General features: G+C 40.0%; 2 protein-coding genes across 3 annotated transcripts in view; one reads left to right on the forward strand and one right to left on the reverse strand.

Moving 5' to 3' along the window:
* LOC148148542 (uncharacterized) overlaps window positions 1–17,748 on the reverse strand; it is a 68,792-nt gene that overhangs the window by 37,853 nt on the left and 13,191 nt on the right. The window lies entirely within an intron of this gene.
* The window catches only part of LOC122555096 (uncharacterized), a 44,463-nt gene continuing 42,803 nt past the window's right edge, over window positions 16,089–17,748 (forward strand). For both annotated transcript variants that reach the window (XM_043700774.2, XM_043700775.2), the window contains exon 1: window positions 16,089–16,198. In XM_043700774.2, the coding sequence (XP_043556709.1) occupies window positions 16,135–16,198 (64 nt within the window). In that variant the 5' untranslated portion in view covers window positions 16,089–16,134. The remainder of the gene's footprint in view (window positions 16,199–17,748) is intronic.

A 17,748-nucleotide genomic window follows, 5' to 3' on the forward strand; every position in this document is an offset into this window, starting at 1 on the left:
GATCTCCATGGCAATGTCTCTACCTCTTGCCAACAACTCCTTCCTCATATAAGAAATTTTCCTTGAAATTGGTATTATTGCAAATTATTCTGATGTTTACAGGATGGAAAGCTTCGACAAAATTTTCAAGCTCTGTTCTATCAAATGGCTATTTAATTCAAGGCAGTTCAGATCATGTGAAGTGTTTGTTAATGAGAAATGTTAATATTGCAAACAACCTTTGACCACACTTGGTAAAAGATCAGTTAATATGACCCTCAAATCTATAAGACATAAAATTGCACTGGAAAATGTGAACACGATACTATTCTTACTGATTTTCATGAATTGACTTTTTTTTAAAAAAGGTATGATTTAGCAAAATCACATTTCCATTTCACTGTATTGTTTTCATAACGGAATGCAAATGTCACTGGATTTTTAAAATTGCATGCGATAAAAAGTTTTTGTGTCGTCATTTATCTCAAGAGGGTTGGAATGTAAAAGCAGTGATGTACTACTGAGACTTTATAAAGCTCTAGTTAGGCCCCATTTAGAATATTGTATTCAGTTTTGGGCCCCACACCTCAGGAAGGACATACTAGCACTGGAGCATGTCCAGTGGAGATTCACACCGATGATCCCTAGAATGGTAGGTCTAATATACGTTGAACAGCTGAGGATCCTGGGATTGTATTCATTAGAGTCTAGAAGGTTGAGGGGAGATCTAATAGCAACTTACAAGATAATGCATGGCTTAGAAAGGGTGGACACTGGGAAATTGTTTCCATCAGGCGGGGATACTAGAACTCGTGGGCACAGCCTTAGAAAAATTACAGGGCGTCAATTGTGAACGGAAATGAAGAGACAGTTCTTCAGCCAGCAAGAGGTTGGCCTGTGGAATCCATTGCCATGGAGCGCAGTGGAGGCCGGGATGTTAAATGTCTTCAAGGCAGAGATTGATAAATTCTGAATCTTGCAAGGAATTAAGGAATACGGGGAGAATGAAGGTTAGTGGCATTGAAATGCCCATCAGCAATGATTGAATGGCCGAGTTGACTAGATGGGCCGAATGGCCTTACTGCCACTTTTATGTCTTATGCCTAAAGTTACAAGAGACTCTGGGAAGTATGGTAATGAGGGGGTCATGTAAGATTAGTGATATTATTTAAAAAAATGAAAAGAACTGCAGATGCTGAAAATCAGAAACAAAACCAGACGATGCTGGAAAAACATAGTAAGTTCTGCCGCATGTGGACAGAAAGCAGAATTAATGTTTTACTGAAATATTAACCTTGCTTTCTCTCCATAGCTGCTGCGAGTCCTGCTGAGTTTTTCTACAACTTCTGTTTTTGTTAGGAATCGTATTGTCAGTATTAAAGTCTGATTATTACTTGTTCCTTAATGAAATTGTGACAGTTTACATTGGTACCAACTTGTATCTGTGGTGATTCGGCTGCTCTGATATTGTGGGGAATTACTGGGTTAATTCATTTATAACCTATTGGTCAAAGTGTCTAAGAGGTTCTAAAAGGCTTGACAACAGAATGCTCATCCATCACTGGCTTCCTGAAGCTGTAGAGTGAATTGATTGCACCTATATAGCTTTCAGAGCACCAATCAGCACAACAGATTTTGTAGCTCTGTGCCAGATATCCAGGCAGCTGTTATACCTTGTACACACTGGGACAATCACAGGTACCGGCTTCTTCTCAAGGTCCTCAACTCACACAAGGATGGTCACTGTCCAATCTCCTTAAACCTGCTTCATAAATCCTCTAAGAAATCTTTAAATCCTTAGCAACACTGCACACTGGTCACATCTTGGTAGAGCTGATCATATGCTTCTTGAAGGGGAGGCATTGATGCCTGGACTGGTCAGGTGGTGGTACAATCCAGGCAGGGCATCCCACATCATAACGGTGTGCTGCACCCTCCACAATCGGACTTGGCAAAGGAATGACATGTTGGATGAGATATAAGGGTGAGATGAATCCTCTGAGGAGAGTAAAGATCCTAAGATGTTCCAGGAGTTGCATTGAGGAGTGGAGGACAGGACAAACAAGGGCTGTGTGGTGGTAAAGTAGTTAGCATTTCTGTCTCACAATGCCAGGGTCCCAGGTTTGATTCCAGGCTCAGGCAATTTTCTGTGTGAGGTTTGTACATTCTCTGTGTATGCATTGGTTTCCTCCCACAGTCCAAAGATGTGCAGGTCAGATGAACTGGCCATGTTAAATTGTCCATAGTATTCAGGGATATGTAGGTTGGGTGCATTAGTCAGTGGTTAAATGTAGGTCAGTGTGGAGTTGTTGGGCTAAAGGGCCTGCTACCACACTGTAGGGATTCTATGAGTGGTCTGGAGAACCCTAGAGGCCAGCCAGAACCTCATAGCCCTGTGCTTCAAGGATGGCTGAGCTGGTGAAGACTTTCTAAATGCTGGATTTAATTTTATTTCAGCAGTTTGTAGATGGCCCTCCGTTTGGTGAATTATATCCACTGACCAGATTAACTTGCTCTTCTTGTTTGCTACTCTATTCAGTAAATGCTCCATTCTTCTTTCATTTGTGGACCTGATATCCTCAACTCTGTGACAAACCAAGTGTCTGCAAAAGCCTGCCCAAGAAAATGTTAGTAATAAAGCAGCTGTGATTTAACGAGTAAATTCCATTACTTCATGCTCTTTGTTGCTGATTTTGAAATGATTCTTGTACCAAAGACAATTGCGTCACATTACAGATTACATTCCTTCATGAGGGCTCCTGGTTTGGCATTCATCCTGAGTATTCTCCTTCTGAGTTCCTCCATCACGATCATTTCAAAGCCTTTAGAGAGCTATGAGCCATCATTGCATGCTTTCTACATCTGAGTATCTCTTTGACAACCCTTAAAGTGTAATGAGCTGACATTGAGTACGTAGAAAAAGGTGCACAATGAGAGGAACAAAACATGCAAGTTGCCCATTGGCCATCGTACAGCCTTAAGTGTTATAATGTTTCTTTGAAAACTCCAGATATAGGGCAAACATTTCCCTTCTGAAATATGTGGAGACATCGTGGATTCCATCATCTTTCCTGTAAGGTACATGTGACTGGGTCATCCAAGGTCCTGGTTCCACCCTTCCATCTTACCTTTAGCCTCAGTGTTGTTGAAACTATTCCATAGTGCCTGGGTTGCAAACCCTAAATTACAATTGTTGGGGTTCACTAACAGTCAAGGCAATCTGCAGCCACCCACTTTGTTGTTTATTAGAGAAAAACAAATGTTTGGGGATTGCAACACAGCACATCATTATTTCACTTAAACTAGTCCTATCATGACAATAAGAATGTACAATGGAATATGTATTTACAAAAGTGCTGCATTTACACAGTGATTGAAAACCTGTGCTACCAAAGTGATTTCTAAATGTTTTCTCCCTCCAATCACCCCTTGCAGTGTGTCAAAGTGTGGGCCCAACTTCAGTCATTGGGTGGAAGGGGTATATTACGGATATGAAAATGAAGAGGTTTCCTGAAGAAGGCTTATGCCCGAAACGTCGATTCTCCTGCTCCTTGGATGCTGCCTGACCTGCTGCGCTTTTCCAGCAACACATTTTCAGCTCTGATCTCCAGCATCTGCAGCCCTCACTTTCTCCCCTATATTACGGATATATCTTGTTGACTTTGAATACTAGGGTTGTTATGCCCTGGTACTTTTGGGCTTAGGGGGCACTGGCCAGCTGAGGGTCTCCTGTCCAGATGGTGCCCTGACTCACCTTCCTCAGCTTGAACTGCTGGAGGCACATCAGTCACAGGCAGGGGAAAAGTGAAGGGCAAGGGTACCTCTGTAGTGCCCCGAGAAGCAGCTGTGGAGATAATTGTATGTCATTCCTTCAATGCATGTCTGCTGGCATCTCCCTGACTCCTTGAAAGGAGATTGAGGCTCCTTGCTCACCCTTTTCCACCTGTAATTGATACTGAGCACCATGGTGAATGCAATTCATTGCAGATCTAAGCACATCTCTGAGCATTTTACTTGATCAGGGTCTCCAAGTCAACTGCCACCCTTTATTTATGGACTCAGACAAGGCATGCCAAAGCCACCTCAGTGTAAGGATGTGGCAAGATGCCCTCTCTTTTATTCAAGACTCCTGAAAGCCCTGGCACACTTGCCTGATGCCCCCGGCTCTCTCTGCAGGCTGACGGAGTACAGAGGCACATCTTCCGCATAAGGTTCAACTGGTGTCTGGACTTCTGCAGTTCTCAGAGTGACAGAGACTTTGGAAGTCCCTTCCTTCACCAGCTATGGATACAGTGACATGCTCATCAAAATGTGCCCAGAATCTAATCTGGAAACAATACCTATCAAGATGGCAAGCTGCTGGCACCTTGCCAATGGATTCACTTACCATTCACTTCGAGTGAGAACTCCTTAGCATTACTGCTGGTACAGAGGGACTCAGGCTGTAGCCTCTAGCTCAATGATGGCACCAAGTGTTGTTGGTGCCTACATGAGAAGAGGGGAAATTAGTTGGGAGAATGGCTAAGAGTCTACACAGAGCAACATGCTAGCATTGGTACTCAAAAAGAGCGAGAATTAAGGTTGCTTATTGGGTTGAGAAAGCTCGAGATTGAGGGAATGGATGCAAGAGTGGTTTGTGATCATATGGGTGGCGAGATATCCCCAGTGAGTAGAAAATGAAGTGTGCAGAAAGGATTAGCAGCTTAAGAGGATGAGGTGGGTGTGAGCCCTTAAGTGGACATAGATGAGCACTGATTATGACTGTAGAATTTCTTTGTTCCATGGCATTGATTTATGATGACAGATGTTAGTTGTGCCTGTGGTACTGATGTACACTATATATCTTACGTATTTCTGTACCTTAAGAACTGAATGGATTTTGAAGATATCCTGTGCAAAGTTTAGCATTCTTCCCTTAGGATTGACCTGTGTTGCTTTTGCGTTTCATCCATCAAGTAAATTGTCTCCTTTGGAATGTAATAAACCTAATAAAGTCGCATCAGTAATGTCGACACCAATTATAGTTTTTTAAAAAATTGACTATGTCAGCATTTTCACATCTCACCACCAGTAAGAGATCTTCAGTGGATGCTGCACTGTGTTGTTGTATCTCGCCCTTTCAAGAGGTTTTAGTTCTGAGATTGAAATAAGTGTCAAATATTTTCAATACCTCTTTGAATTTTTGATATTTTATTTACTCCTTGGTGAGCTATAAAATTATTTGCTATACATCCATTTGTATACAGAAGCATATTCACAGGTTTATCTTCTATTTTAAGATCAGGTTTAGGAACTATTCTATTTCAAGAACATGATGGATAATTTTGTGTTCTATTTGGTCCATCCTAGAAATTAAATCTTCTTGGCAAATGAGATTAGTGAATTTATTCTTCTCAAAAGATTTTGATTCCACTGTAATGGAAATGCTTGCATTTTGCTGGTGCATCTGAGGTTTTTCTATTGTTCTCTGGCTGTAATGCAGATTTCCTGTTTTTCACAGGTGCAATGAAGCTTCACCTTCTTGTTCTGGGGTGGTATTCTGCTCTTTGTGGCTTTAATGGAGGACTCCTGGCTTTTGCCAATGTTATGGAGATTTCCCACACTATTTAGCTCCAATGGAGAATTCATGCATTTTGCAACTGTAATGGAAGATTCTTGTCTTTTGTGGCTATAATGGAGTCTTCGAAAAAAGTTACTGACTGTTCAGAATCACAAATTGCCCAAGGCACCTCAGTTTTAAATAAGTTGGTATGCGATTCCCCTGACTCTCAGCTCCTGGGATTATGAGCGTTTCTTTCTTGGCCAGTTTAGTTCTGCTTTTGATTTTAGTCACATCGTGTTGTATTCACGTGATATTGATACTCTTCACTTGGGTACTGAGCTGGAAATTAAGTCTCGCGATTCCGTCAATATTGAAGTTAATGATTTTTAAAAGTATAATTTGTCTGTCTTTTAGACCCAATTGACAGAAAGCACAGACCAAGTTTCTGTACTTAATAAATAGATTCTTATTAATAAATACTACAGATAAATAATTATGAACCATCAACATAAAACTCTAATCTCATTATAAATGCCCCGATGCACGTACGCAGAAAGACAGGCGAAAAAGGTATAGGTGTTATAGTGGAGGGAAAAACTGGGAGGTCAGTTCTATGATCCTGATCCACAAAGTTTGCTTGTCACGCTGCTGCTCTTGATCTTCCTTCTCCAGATACTTTCACTTGCTTGTAATGGGCACAGGATAACTGAGTCACACTTATAAAATCTCTAACTTATTGGAATACACCTTATAGCATCTTATAAGGGAAAAATAAATTGGCTTTCTTTAGCTATTTGTTGCTGGCCATTGCTTCATTCATACATGTCCCATGGCTCCAGTTTGACTGTAACCAGACTTTGAACTAAGAGCTGTGTAAACAATACTTACAATGAGGGCAGCTAACTTGCTTTTTTAAAGTGCAGCAATCCTTCAACTGTCCTTGGCTTTTAATGTAGACATTTTCCCCATTACAGTCCATACAGAACAAAAAATATGGTCTAGGACAGGTTATCGGTTATTATCACTTTGAGGAACTTGATGCTTTCAACCCTCTCCACCTCTGCACTGTTGATGTAGATGGAGGTGTGTCCTCCTCCTTTCTTTCTGAAGTCAATGATCAATTATTTAGTTTCGCTGATATTGAGAGAGAGCTTGTTCTCATTGCATCATGTCACCAAGCCCTCTATCTCCTTTCTGGATTCTGACTCATCATTGTTGGATATTCATCCTACCACGGTGGTGTTGTCAGCAAACTTGTAGATGCCGTTCATTTGGAATTTGGCTACACAGTCATGGGTGTATAGGGTGTACAGTAGGGGACTGAGAATGCATTATTTGGAGGGGGGTGATCTCCAGTGTTGAGTGTTATTGTGGAGGAGATGCTATTGTCTATCTTCACTGATTGTGGTCTGTGAGTCAGGAGCTGAGGATCCAGTTGCAGATGGTGGAGCCAAGACCTGCATCTCGGAGTTTTGAGATCGGTCTGAAGAGAATAAAGGCGAAGGCAGAGCTGAAGTCGATGAACAGGAGTCTGACGTAAATACTTTGTTGTCTAGATGGTCCAGGGATGAGTGCAGAGGTGGAAAAATGGCAACCTGTTACATTGTTAGGCAAATTGCAGGGGATCAAGGTAGGCTGGGAGACTCAAGTTGATGTGGACCATGACCAGCCTCTCGAATCACTTCATGATTGTGGAGATCAGAGCCACTGGGTGGTAGTCATTAAGGCATATTACATGTGCTTTCCTTAATACTGGGACGATGATGGTCTTCTTGAAGCAGGTGTGGAATTTGGCTCGTAGGAGGGAAAGGTTGAAGATAATATCTCGGCCAGGTGGTCCACACAGGATCTAAATGCACGACTGGGCACTCTGTCCGGGCCCATCACTTTACTTGCACTGCAACTTATATTTTAAATTCTGATTTAAATTCATTTATTGTCACGTTATAAAATACAGTGAAAAGTGTTGTATTTTCCAGCACCGTCTGAATTACTGATAACCCTTTGTACCAAGGCTTTTTCATTTTGACTCATGCAATTTCTGATGTCCTTTCACTCACCATTTGAGCTAGGACTCATGACTGCTCCACAGATGACCATTTCACAATGCCCCCTGTACCACTACCTTAGAGTTGCAAATTTCTTGAGTTCCAGATCACCTCTCATCTGGTCTGAAACACTTTTGATGTTATTCTTTGAAGCAATTTTTAGCATCGAATGTTGTGATGAGGTATTTTGGTGTTCTCTGTAGCAGCAATCAGCAGAATCCATTTTCCTTTACGAATTCTGGATTACCAACATTTTTGCTTCATTCATTAAATCTGCATATCCTACTGTGGTCACCTTGTTGTATGTCCCACCACACATACACTGTGTTGGATCTTTAGAGGCTTATGTGGCCTAACATGTCACGAGGGTAACCACCTTCTGGTCTAGGATTGAGCACAATTTAGTTTTTTAGTAGGCTGTGAAGGCTAAGTCATTGAGTGTATTCAAGATAAATAGGTTCTTCGCAAATAAGGGAATCAAGGATTATGGGGAGAAGGCAGGAGAATAATGTTGAGAAACATATCAGCCATGATCCAAGTGGCAGAGATGACAATGGACTGAATGGCTGAACTCTGCTCCTTTATCTTATGGTCTATTACAACTCAAACTGCTTATTGGTTGTAAGAATAGGTTTCACATTGCTACAAAGACTGCTGGAAGGACTTGGTCTTAAGATAGGATCTGGTGGGAGACAATGTTTCACGCTAACCAAGTTCTCAGGCATCATCACAGTAGGTGATACTTGTTGCACTCAATCAAGTATTAACCCTTTCATATGCAGATACACTGAGTCCTATATACAACAAACGTCACTGGCAGGAAAACCTGTCCTGGTGATGAGAAAATGTCTCCAAAATGTTCCCTGTCTGAGAATGGACTTGTTCCCATAATAAATCAAACTCTCCTTGTGTCTCGAACTGCTTCTCCAGTGAGCCAGCACCCTGAGTGTTTGACCTATTGGACTCAACATGAGGTATTCTGAATCATCCCATAAAGACCCTGCATTTTGCTTATTTTCACTGATTGCCTACCCATATCCATATCCAAGATTCCACAACATGGAACTCCAGCGTATTCATTTCTAAGTATCATTTAAAAAAAAAGTTTTTTCCCTCTGGGCATATACTTTCAAAAACCTGTTCCAGCACTTCACATCCTCATCCTCATGCCTCCATTCCACTGCCCTCACCCTTCCTCACCTGGAGGGTTGGAGAGAGGATGGGATCCTGATAGCAGATTTCAGGGAGTGAGGATGGAGATTGAAAAGCAAGACTTCCAAAGCAGTCATCACAAGATTAATGTCATGTCCACTGTTAGTGAGCATAGAAATGACTATCGGATATGTGGCTGGAAAATTGGTGCAGAAGAAAGGATTATCAGATTTCTGAGAGTTGGAGACCAGTTCTGAGGTAGGTGAAAATTGTACAAGATGGTTTGCATCTCAGCAGGACCAAAATTACCATCCTCATGGGAAATTTGCGAGTGCTGTTCTGGCGGGCTTCAACTGATTGGAAATCAAAGAGGCAGTTCCGATTCAAGAGAAGCAAAATTAGTAAAATTGAAAGTAAAAGGAGAGGAGTGAGGAATAATGGAAACAGGCAAAATAAAGGCAAGATCAAAACAGAGAATAATGTTATAAAGGCTGAATGAAGGCACTCCGAATGCATATAACATTCGCTAAATGATTAATGGGATAAATACACAAAAAAAGGTAAATTGGTCTAATTTAGCTTCCATTACAGTGACATGACTACAGGGTGACCAAAACTGGGAACAAAGTTTCCAAGAATATTGTATATTTTGGAGGGCTAGGCAAAATGGAAAAGGAGCTTTGAATAAAGAACCAAATGTAGAACAAGTTTGGGTGGAGCTAATGAACAGCCAGATAAAGCAGTCATTGATGGGAGTTGATTACATGATACTAAACTGTAGTACGAATATTGGCATGTCATAAAGCAGGGAAATAAAGATGTTATTACTGCATTACCCAGGTTATATACATGTGACTTCAACTTGCATAAAGACAGAGTTAACCAAGTCCATATTTCATCAGTTGCTTCTGAAATTAGAATCTTACATCTGAGCAAATGGCAACGGTACAGGGAATACTTGGCTAGAGTGGATTGGAAAATACAATAAAACATTTGACTTAGATAGGAAATAGCTGATAAAGAAATACTACAGGATCTACAAATAATATACTTTCCACTAAATCACAAACACCCAAAGATGAAAGCGAATCAGCCATAATTAACAAATGTTAAAGAATAGAACATAGAACAATACAGCACAGAACAGGCCCTTGAGACCTTGATGTCGCACCAACCTGTGAACTAATCTAAGCCCATCCTCCTATACTATCCCATCATCATCCATGTGCTTCTCCAAGGACTGTTTAAATTCCCCTAATGTGACTGAATTAACTACATTGGCAGGCAGGGCATTCCACGCCCTTACCACTCTCTACATAAAGAACCTGCCTCTGACATATGTCTTAAATCGATCACCCCTCAATTTGCAGCTGTGCCCCTTCTTACAAGCTGAGTCATCATCCTAGGAAAAGGACCCTAAGAGAATTACCTCACATTTATCTACAGTGACCTCCATTTGCCACCTCTCAGCCCAATTCTGCAGTTTATCAAAGTCCTCCTGCAACATTCTTCCACACTGTCTGCCACTCCACCGAGACTATATTATATAAACACTGTGGTCTATAAGAGGGCTTGAAAGCTTGAAGATTGGGAGCAATTTATGACACAGAGGAGAACTGAAAAGCAAATGGGAAAGACAATATGAATGTAAGCTGGTAAGCCACATAAAGGACTGTAAATGATTCAGTATGTGAAAGAAAAAAGGATTACCAAAGGTAAGTGTAGTTAAATTACCAGTGAGGAGAAGGGGATTCATGGTGAACAAAGAAATGGTGGATAAACAAAACTGTTATTCTGGGGCAGTCTTCAGAGAAGATGATGCAGAATATCTCTCAGAAAACTAGGCAATAAAAGGGACTGGTGCAATTGAGAAAATAAAGTAAAATTGGTATTAATAAAGAGGCAGAACTTGAGAAGTTAGCTGGATGGAGGATGACAAATGCCCAAGACAGGATGAGCTTCTCCCCAGAGTGTTAAAGAAAATAATAATGGAGTCAGTGGATGCACTGGTACTTATTTTTCATAATTCTATAAACTCTGGAAAGGTTTCTGCTGACTGAAAAGAGTAAAAAATGTAACCCCACTATTTAGAAAGAGAAAGTGAAGAGCTAATGATCTGTTTTCCCGTTTGCAGTAGAGAAAATGTTAAGAACATTGTGAATTATTTGGATATTGGACCAATACTCCAAATTTTCTGAAGACACCAGTCTGTGTGGGACACACAAGTTGTTTGGAAGCTGCATGGAGGCTTCAAGAGGACTTGGACCACCAAAGTGAATGTACTAGAAATGGCAGATGAATGGTAACATAAATAAGTGTGCAGTCATTCGCTTTGATAGATAGGGGAAAAGATAGGCGGGTGATGGCCTAGTGGTGTTGCTGATGGTTTCTTCATCAGAGACTCAGATTTGAATCCCACCATGGCAGATGGAATTTGATTTCAATGAAAATCTGGAATTAAGAGACGAGTGGTGACCATGAAGCTATTGTCAATTGTCAGAAAAACCTACCTGATTCTCTAATATCCTTTACAGAGGAAAATTGACATCCTAACCTGGTCTGGCCTACATGTGGCTCCAGACTCTCAGCAATGTAGTTGATTCTTAACCAGTCTCTAGTTGGCTGAGCCAATGACATCTTTATTCCATAAATGAATGAAAAGAAACAAAATGGATATCCAAAGGGATGTGATTGTTTTTGTTCACGATTCATTAATAGTTACCATGCAGTTGTAACAAGCAATTATGAAAACAAACAGAATCTTTGCAGTAATTTCAAGAGAATCAGAGCACAAAAGTGAAGATCTCTTGCTGCAGTTCTCCACAGCATTGGTGAAACCTTCCCTCAAGTATCATATACAGTTTTGGTTTCCTTATCTAAGAAAGGATATACTCACTATAAAGGATCTGTAATGGAGGCTTACCTTGATAGTGGGATTGCCTTGAGGTGAGATTAGGAAATACAGACACAGTTTCCTCAGAGTTTTGAAGAACAAGAGGGAATTTTATTGAAACTTACAACATTTCTCCAGGGCATATCAGAGTGGATATAAATATGATGTTACTCCTGTGTCTTGAACTTTAGATTAGATTAGATTACTTACAGTGTGGAAACAGGCCCTTCGGCCCAACAAGTCCACATTGACCCGCCGAAGCGCAACCCACCCAGACCCATTCCCCTACATTTACCCTTTCACCTAACACTATGGGCAATTTAGCATGGCCAATTCACCTAACCTGCACATTTTTGGACTGTGGGAGGAAACCGGAGCACCCCGGAGGAAACCCACGCAGACACGGGGAGAATGTGCAAACTCCACACAGTCAGTCGCCTGAGGCGGGAATTGAACCCGGGTTTCTGGCACTGCGAGGTAGCAGTGCTAACCACTGAGCCACCGTGCCGCCCAAAAGTGAAACAATTACAGATTACTTGGGACAAATGATCTGTTGTTCTGTCAAATGTTCTATACAAATGAGCTAATGATCCGAGGCTCTCTCAATTTGCCTGAGCAAGCTCGGTTAAAAATTGCGGCCAAGATATCAACAGCTCCCACCAACGCATATATTAACATACATATTTAACCAAAACCAGAAGAAACAACATTCTAACTTACTGAGGACTTCCTTGAAAATATATTTGCAATGTCTTGAAAGTGTTATGAACTAGGCCAGATGACTCAAAACATCAGCCCAGACCATAACTTTGCAATTTGTTTTGATAAGTGTACATTGAAAATTACCCAGAGTAAGTTAGCGAGGTTGACTACCAGGATTTAAAACAGAAAAAGTTTTTCACAAAATTACACAATGAAACACACAGAACAGAAGAAAGAAGCCCTATAGAACTCAGTCCATCCAAACTAGACTTAATTATGCTGTTTTAAACATACACAATAGTCCCAATAAGCAAACCCCCTTAAAACGTGGAAATGGAACTGGTGCTTACAGGTTGAAGTTAGAAGGGCAGAAAGAGAGAACCTGTTCCTACAGTCCACTGTTGAACCTCCAACTAGTTCTGGGCGGAACTGCTCAGCTAGAGAGCTGACCACTATATACAGGTCACTTCTAAAACATGACCACTTTGGCCTGAAGTCTCAAGCTCTTTACATATAAACAAAAAGCCTCTCAAAATCATTTTTATCTCTGTACCAAACTAGTCTAATTGGAGCCCAGCCCCTTTATAACGCCACTGAAAAAAGTCAAGGACACAGTATCCTTGAGAAAAGAATCAGTTTTTTAGAAAAATGGGACCAGCTTTGTGACAAAAGCAAGTCTGGAAAGGGTTATATTAGAATGGATAGAGGATTGGTTAATCAACAGGAAGCAAAGAGTGGTGAAAAATGAGTGCTATTCTGGTTGGCAATCAGTGACTTGTGGTGTGCCTCAGGGATGAGTGTTGGAACTGCAATTATTCACAATTTACATAGATGATTTAGAATTGGGGACCACATGTAGTGCATCAAAGTTTCTGGATGACACTGGGATAAGTGGTAGAGCAAAGTGTGCAGACCTTGAAACTTTGCAAAAGGACATGGATAGTTTAAGGGAGTGGGCAAAGGTCTTGCAGATGGAATACAATGTTAATACATGCAAAGTCATCCATTTCAGTAGGAATAAGAGTAAAAAGGAGTATTACTTGAATGGCAAGAAATTTTAGCACGCTGCTGTGAGGTGGACCTGGGTGAACTTGTGCATGAATCACAGAAGGTTGGTCTGCAGGTGCAACAGGTAATTAAGGCGGCAAATGGAACTTTGTTCTTCATTGCTAAATAGATTGAGCTTAAAAGCAGAGAGGTATTATGTTACAGCTGTACAAGGTGCTGGTGAAGCCACACCTGGAGTACTGCGTGCAGTTTTGAACTCCGTACTTGAGAAAGAACATACTGGCACTGGACGGGGTGTGGAGGAGGTTCACTAGGTTGATTCTCGAGTTAAGGGGTTGTCTTATGAGGACAGGCTGAGTAGACTTGCATTATATCTGGGAAGAATGGGGTGGGGAGATCTCATAGAAATATATAAAATTATGAAGGGAACAGACAAGATAGAAGTAGAGAAGATGTTTCCACTGGCAGGGGAAATAAGGCAAGAAGGCATAGTCTCAAAATTAGGGGAAGCAGATTTAGGACTGAATTGAGAAGAAAATTCTTCATCCAGAGGGTTGTGAATCTATGAAATTTCCTGCCCTGTGAAGTGTTTGTGGCTTCCTCAGCAAATGTTTTTAAGGCTAAGATAGATTTTTGTTTTGAATAGGAAAGGAATTAAGGGTTACTGTAAGAGGGTGGGTAAGTGGAGCTGAAGCCACAAAAAGATCAGCCATGATCTTTCTAAATGGTGGAGCAGGCTTGAAGGGCCACATAGTCTACTCCTCCTCCTAGTTCTTATGTTCTAATGATATCCGACATAACTTGTTGTCAAGGTCTAGAAGGGAGGAAGTTTTGTTCCCAAAGAATACAAAAATGAATTCCACCAATTAGGGACGATTGTTGAAAAATTAACTTAAAATTTATTTCTTTTAAACTTTCCTTTGGACAGTACTGATCTAATCTATTAGTTAGCCAATAGGCATATATTTGTTTATTTTATTTCTATTCTGTCGCAAAAGACAAAAAGGAACTGAAGATGATGGGAGTACAGCAGCATCTAATAAAGATACTCCTATGAAAATAACACCCTCCTTGAAAGGATGTGGATGTGACATAGATTTTATAAATGATGCTTAGTAAAGAGATTGTGATAGATGAGTGTGTTTCTCTGCTGATAACACAAAATTTGGAAGAGTTACATACTAAAGAGGATAACGTAGAATTTGAAAAGGACATAGATAAGTTGGTGAAGTAGGTGGAAATGTGACAGGTGCGAGGTGATGCATTTTGGATGAAGATTATTGAAAGCCAATTTTAAATAGGGGTACAATACAAAAGGGTGTGCAGGAGCATATGGACATGGGTATTTGGGTGTATAGATTAAATGTGGCAGGACAAGTGGAGAAAGCAGTTAATAAAGCATAGAACATCCTCAGTATTATTAAGAGGCAAAGACCACAAAGTCAAGGTGGTGATATTGGACTTGTATCAAAACTTATTCGATCTCAGCTGAAGTGTTGTGTACAATTATAGGCATCACATTTTTGGAAAGATGTGAATGTGTTGAACAGTCTGTAAAAGAAATTTACATGAATGATTCCAAGAATAAGAAACTTCAATTACGAGCATGAATTGAAGAAGCTGGAGCTGTTTGCCTTGGCAAGAAGCATGCTGAAGGGAGGTTTGATAGAAATTTTCAAGATCATGAGTGGGATACATAAAGCAAATAGGGAGGACCTGTTCCTGCTCATAAAGAGAACAAAGATGAGGGGGGGAGTTTTAAGATGATGTGCAAGAGAAACAAGGGTGCTGCAAGAATTTTTTTTCCCCTCACTCAGCAAGGAGTTAGGATGTGGAATGCACTGTCTGGAAGGGTGATGGAGGCAGATTCAATAGAGGTATTCAAGAGTGCATTGTATAATTATCTGGATAGAAATACTGTGCAAGGATATTAGAAAGAGCAGGAGATTGGCACAAGGGAGTTAATGTTGGTTTGATGAGCCAGTGCAGGTATTATAGGCTGAATGACCTCCTTCTATACTGTAACAATTCTGTTATTCCTTTCAGGAGGCAGTACATAAACTGCACCAGTACATGAGGCCATCCAAACATACTCTTTTGCCTGCATGAGAAGATTATGAAGGTTGCAATCTCAAATAAATTGTTCTGGCATGCAATCACTCCCATTAGTCAAGGGGTGTCTACGCAATGTCAGCTAGGTCTGCTTCCATTCCAAATTTCATCCAGCACCAATTAGCTGAAAATCAAAGAAACACTATTCCCATTTTCCAAGGCTCGATATCCAAAGCATCCATACAGGATTTCCTGTTTTAAAGGGATCCCATTTGCAGTTTCCAGGCCAGTGTAAACCTGTAACTAGGGCTCTCAGTTATGGTGTGTGTTTAGAATGATTTTGGGCCCATATTCTTCTTCAGAATATGATTATATAAGCTCTAAGATGATCTCTCTTCTACAAATAAATGGCAATTGTTTAAAAAACTCTCTCATTTCAATCTCAACCAATACATTCACTTGTGTGAATATAAAAAGGAGCCCAAATAATAGCTCAACATACCTTTTTTTAAAAAAAGGAAGTGCTATGAGATTGATTAGTGTGAATTTTAATTAAAAATAAATAGCAAGTATGACTTTGGTACATCAAATAAAGAAAGTTTCAGATGATTTCAGGCTGGAAAGTACAAACGTAAACGTTGTTATCGATATTTCATACAGCCAACACATGTGAATCTGTGGTTTCCTGATAATACAACTTCCTGTTACTGCTGTTGTTTTAGCTTTTCAGAATCAGACATTTTTCTGTCAGAGCAACAATGAAAGACTTATTCAGAAGCATCATGATAAAAAGAGTTATCATCTACTTGCTGACTGTGACTGGTAAGTCTGTAATTCTTACCATGGGGATATTATTTAAAGTGGCAAAACAATCATCTAGTGGAGTGAAAAATATTCAGTGAAACCTGTCAGAACAAAACATTTGAATTCAGGAACATTTCAGGACAGAAACTAAAAGAATAGTCTTTTTAAAATAAGTTATTCCTCGCAATATAAAAGCTTTTGCAAATTGTAGGTAGCTCCGTCTTTGCAAAGTAATTAAAATTGTGTTATTAAAAGCTAAATTTTTTAAGCTTTTCTATGTGGAGATTAACACAGTGGAGCAAGGATGATTCAGAATACCATATTATTAACAAATATTATATTCAGGTATTATTGTGCTAACTCCTATTTGTCACATGTTCCTAAGCTCTTTAACTCATTGCTTGGGTAAGAAACAGGCATTCAAAAATTTAGCAAAGCTATGGTCTTTCTCCGCCTCATCTACAATAACACCTATGTCAGTTTAATTCAGGCAATAATTAGATAGCTCTAACTACAACCTCATATATGTTAATACTCATAACCAGGGTCTGTTTAAAGGATTGCCTAGAACTGAACAGAGCATTTTCAGTTCCTTCTGCTCGGATAGTATTCTGGTTTGTTTTGGTTTTTCAGTTCCTTTTTCCAGAATTGCATTCTTACCACAGAATTCATTGCAATAGGAGTCATTCTCAGTCTCTCACCACTTTGGAACTGCTCACCTTTCTCAATTCTCGCTTTTTATAAAGACTTCATAATATCAGAATTAGTAGTTATGTCTACTAAAAAAGTGATTTGTTCTTCTCTACAGCACTCATAAATCTTGCTAATGTCATAAACTATAACTCTAGGCCTATCAATTTCAATTTTTAAAATCAATATGTATCTCTAATTAATATGATGGTATAAAAATCAAACAAACAATTCAGTGCAGTAAAACTGAGGTGAAGAAACAGTCAGTAGATCTGACAATATCTATGATGAGAGAAACAATTAAAGTTTTAAGTCCAATATGACTCTTCTTTGGAACAGAGGCCATAAGATTTTTTCTTCAGAATTGGCCTGTCTTATTGGACTCAAAACATTAATTCAGCTTCCCTGTCCACTGATGCTGACAGTTTCTTCCCCACTATAGCCAATTTAAGTGCAATGTGCTGTGGCATTTAGAGTCCAGATGTGCCCGACTGATCATATGGGGAGTGCCCTTTTCACCACCAAACAAGCAATATCTTGGTGAATGTTTGAAAGCTCTGGCAATGAGGTTTCTACAAGATGACTGTGATGGTTTGCTAAGGGAACTCTGACGGGATTCTCCAACTCATTTTTTCAAAAGGATTCATGAATGCTAGCTTTGGACCACTGCATGATGGATGTGTTGCTCTTCTTTTAAACATGTACAGTTTAAACATGTACAGTCAATTCTCCTGCTCCTCAGATGCTGCCTGACCTGCTGTGCTTTTCCAGAAACACACTATCATCATTTGGGGTCTTGTCTAGGATCGCAACACATCAAATTTGAGGGACCTGTACATATTTTTAAGAAAGTATATGAGATACTGAATGTTAAACAG

Source organism: Chiloscyllium plagiosum, unplaced genomic scaffold, assembly GCF_037043375.1.
Source record: "Chiloscyllium plagiosum isolate Xiang-an unplaced genomic scaffold, Cpla_swu_hap1 HiC_scaffold_12, whole genome shotgun sequence".
Taxonomy (NCBI): domain Eukaryota; kingdom Metazoa; phylum Chordata; class Chondrichthyes; order Orectolobiformes; family Hemiscylliidae; genus Chiloscyllium; species Chiloscyllium plagiosum.